Genomic DNA, 4,490 nt, shown 5'->3' on the forward strand with positions numbered 1-4,490 from the left:
ACCCAGTGTTTCAAAGATAATTCGTAAAAATCCAAATAACTTCACAGATCTTCATTGTAAAGGGGTTAAACACTGTTTCCCATGCTTGTTCAATGAACCATAAACAATTAATGAACATGCACCTGTGGAAGGGTCGTTAAGACACTAACAGCTTACAGACGGTAGGTAATTAAGGTCGAAGTTATGAAAACTTAAGACACTAAAGATGCCTTTCTACTGACTCTGAAAAACAACAAAAGAAAGATGCCCAGGGTCCCTGGTCCCTGTACTTGAGATGAAGTCAGGTGCAGGAGAGCAGAGAGTTGTGGACAGGCGCACACTTTATTACGGCAGGAGAGATATACAGACTGACGCAGCTGCGTCAAAAACCTCCAGCCAACAAGGCAAAGTGTATAGCACGCACAAATGTCACGCAACAGAAATGTATAGCAATACAAATAAGCTTTGTGAAAACACACGGAGAATAACAAATGCTTAGCCTAGTGCGTACAACACTTAGCACACAAATAATTTCACACAAAGACATGAGGGGGAACAGAGGAATAAATACATGTAGTGTGATTGGGGAATGCAAACCAGGTGTGAATGGAACAAGACAAAACAAATGGATAATAGAAAAATGGAGAGGCTATGGCTAGAAAGCCGGGTGAAAACCCGAGGTGAGGCTGATCGAGACCCCCAGACATTCCATGAACGCCCTCCAGACTCTCGAAGTGAACTTGGGACCTCGATCAGACACTATATCCTCAGGCACCATGTAGTGCCGAAAGACGTGTGTAAACAGGGCCCCCGCAGTTTGTAGGCCCCTAGGGAGACCGGGCAGAGGGAGGAGACGACAGGACTTAGAAAAATTATCCACAACAACCAGGTTCGTGGTGTTACCATGTGAAGGAGGAGGCCTTGGTCACACCACCGACAGGTGTGACCAAGGCCGTTGTGGAATGGGTAAGGCATGTAGCTTACCTCTGGGCAGGTGTCTAGGAGCCTTACACTGGGCGCACACCAAGCAGGAGGAAACATAAACCCTCACGTCCTTAGCCAAGGTGGGCCACCAGTACTTCCCAGTCAGACAGCGCACCGTCCGACCGATCCCCGGATGACCAGAGGAGGGAGATGTGTGGGCCCAATAGAACAACTGGTCACGGACAGCAGACGGAATGTACCGACGCCTGACGGGACACTGGAGTGGAGCGGGCTCTGTACGCAACCCCTGCTCTATGTCCACGTCCAGCTCCCACACGACCAGCGCTACCAGGCAGGAGGCCGGGAGAATGGGAGTCTGATCCTCCTCTGTGTCGGTATCGGTAGTGGTCAATGAGGGCCCTGTCGTTCCATCCCGCTCCGGCGGCCAAGGTCCGGAAATCCAGCGCAAACTCTTGTGCTCTCCTTGTCCCCTGCCTCAAATGGAAGAGCTGTTCCCCCGGTGCTCTCCCTTCGGGTGAATTCCTCGAAGTGGTCCAAGAGAGTGTCCACCCTCGTCTCATGCCTCTCGGGGAGAGCTCTGGAGTGGGAAAACGCCGGGTGGGGAGAATGCAGCGTTTTCCCACTCCAGAGCTCTCCCCGAGAGGCATGAGACGAGGGCGCACACTCTCTCCCTTCCCGAAGGAGCTGGGTGAATGGTGGCATAGGTCCAGTTGTAAAAGGAACCCCTAGCACTGTGCTGCCGTCCCATCATACTCCCTAGGAGTACTGGGTCCCACTGGGACTGGATCCGGACGGGACGGGTAGAGGTAACCCCGGTTGGGCTGGTTGAGGCGCTGGAGAGACTTCCTGAACTGTGTGGTTCTGGGATTTTTGCTCACCGTTCTTGTGATCATTTTGAACCCACGGGGTGAGATCTTGCGTGGAGCCCCAGATCGAGGGAGATTATCAGTCGTCTTGTATGTCTTCCAATTCCTAATAATTGCTCCCACAGTTGATTTCTTCAAACCAAGCTGCTTACCTATTGCAGATTCAGTCTTCCCAGCCTGTTGCAGGTCTACAATTTTGTTTCTGGTGTCCTTTGACAGCTCTTTGGTCTTGGCCATAATGGAGTTTGGAGTGTGACTGTTTGAGGTTGTGGACAGGTGTCTTTTATACTGATAACAAGTTCAAACAGGTGCCATTAATACAGGTAACGAGTGGGGGACAGAGGAGCCTCTTAAAGAGGTCTGTGAGAGCCAGAAATCTTGCTTGTTTGTAGGTGACCAAATACTTATTTTCCACCATAATTTGCAAATAAATTCATTAAAAATCCTACAATGTGATTTTCTGGATTTCTTTCCCTCATTTTGTCTGTCATAGTTAAAGTGTACCTATGACGAAAATTACAGGCCTCCCTCATCTTTTTAAGTGGGAGAACTTGCACAATTGGTGGCTGACTAAATACTTTTTTGCCCCACTGTAAATATACATTGATACAACACAGGTGTCAAACACAACAGATATGTTATAATGTATCTGGGACTAGAACCCAAAACCCACCTGAGAGAGAGTAACACACCTCGACACACACAAGGTCACCTTTACAAGGTCACCTTTACACCTTTGACTTTTACACCACAGCAGATGAAGGGATAGGGAAAGGGGGTACCTAATCAGTTGTATAACTGAATGCCTTCAACTGAAATGTGTCATCTGCATTTAACCCAACCCCTCTAAATTTCCAGCCGATGCTTGGCATTGCGCATGGTTATCTTAGGCTTAAGTACGTCTGCTCGACCATGGAAACCCATTTCATAAAGCTCCCGACGAACAGTTCTTGTGCCTATGTGTTTTTGAGCAAAATCAATTGATCATGATAAATCATACATCATTGGCAATATGATTGAAGCTATGTTATTGTGTCACTCCCAAATCACTGTAAAGAGTCAGGCAATGCTTGACATACTCACAGCTGATATGGAGATGTAGAGGCTCAGTGGTTCCATTGAACTCCACTAAGTCTCCTGTGTTGTTGGCCACCACTCTCACAGCAGAAACAGGTTCTCTGGGTGAGTTAGAGAGGGAGAGAGAGAGAGAGAGAGAAGGGAAACACTTAACAGAAACCAGAGGGAACACAATTCTGGGAAAGAACAAAGACAACCAGTTTTGATTACAAACGTGTCTATAACAATGGTGACTTGCAGAATTCTACCGATACAAGCTATGAGTATGGCTGACATTCAAATAACCATACTCAATTCACACAGCTTGATGTAGATGATTAAGGCCAACAGTCAAGTCATCAGTCACCTGGCCCTGACAAAATGCCAACACAGACATTGTCATCAATTAAGTCAGCATTTCTATGCACACACACACAAAAGTACAAACAGAGACAAGGACACGCACAGGTGCACACTCAAACGAAACCAGTATCTCTACACCATATCAGACAGGGCAGAATTGTTGTATTACACTGCAAGTCATTGTACAACCAGGATATCTTAACAGTAGTTACAGTGCCTTGCAAAAGTATTCATCCCCTTTGGTGTTTTTCCTATTTTGTTGCATTACAACCTGTAATTTAAATTGATTTTTATTTGGATTTCATGTAATGGACATACACAAAAAAGTCCAAATTATAGTGAAATTAGAAAAATAACTTGTTTCAAGAAATTCAAAATAATTCTACATGGAACAATGGTGCGTGCATATCCCTTTGCTATGAAGCCCCTAAATAAGATCTGGTGCAACCAATTACCTTCAGAAGTCACATAATTAGTTATTAAATAAAGTCCACTTGTGTGCAATCTAAGTGTCACATGATCTGTCACATGATCTCAGTATATACATTCACTTGTTCTGAAAGGCCCCAGAGTCTGCAACACCACTAAACAAGGGCAACATGAAGACCAAGGAGCTCTTCAAACAGGTCATGGACAAAGTTGTGGAGAACTACAGATCAGGGTTGGGCTATAAAAAAAATTGCCAAACTTTGAACATCCCACGGACCTTATAAATTAGAAATTATATTCCATTACAAAAAAAAATTACGAATATGGCACCACAACAAACCTGCCAAGAGAGGGCCGCCCACCAAAACTCACGGACCGGGCAAGGAGGGCATTAATCAGGAGAGCAACAAAGAGACCAAAGATAACCCTGAAGGAGCTGCAAAGCTCCACAGCTGAGATTGGAGTATCTGTCCATAGGACCTCTTTAAGCTGTACACTCCACAGACCTGACCTTTATGGAAGAGTGGCCAGAAAAAAAGCAATTTCTTAAAGAAAAACATAAGTTAACAAGTTTGGTGTTTGCCTAAAAGCATTGTGGGAGACTCCCAAAACATATGGAAGAAGGTACTCTGGTCAAATAGAGCTTTTTGGCCATCAAGGAAAATGTTATGTCTGGCGCAACTCCACCATCTCGCATGGTGGTGGCAGCATCATGCTGTGGGGATGTTTTTATCGGCAGGTACTGGGAAACTGGTCAGAATTGAAGGAATGATGAATGGGCGCTAAATACAAGGAAATTCTTGAGGGAAACCTGTTTCAGTCTTCCAGAGATTTGAGAGTGGGACGGAGGTT

At 45.6% G+C, this 4,490-nt stretch overlaps 1 protein-coding gene across 1 annotated transcript in view; it reads left to right on the forward strand.

Moving 5' to 3' along the window:
* Positions 1 to 3,808: 3,808 nt before the first annotated feature.
* LOC139419207 (C-X-C chemokine receptor type 1-like) overlaps positions 3,809 to 4,490 on the forward strand; it is a 2,785-nt gene continuing 2,103 nt past the window's right edge. The window contains exon 1 of the mRNA XM_071169192.1: positions 3,809 to 3,835. Coding sequence (XP_071025293.1) covers positions 3,809 to 3,835 — 27 coding nt within the window. The remainder of the gene's footprint in view (positions 3,836 to 4,490) is intronic.

Source organism: Oncorhynchus clarkii, chromosome 2, assembly GCF_045791955.1.
Source record: "Oncorhynchus clarkii lewisi isolate Uvic-CL-2024 chromosome 2, UVic_Ocla_1.0, whole genome shotgun sequence".
Taxonomy (NCBI): Eukaryota; Metazoa; Chordata; class Actinopteri; order Salmoniformes; family Salmonidae; genus Oncorhynchus; species Oncorhynchus clarkii.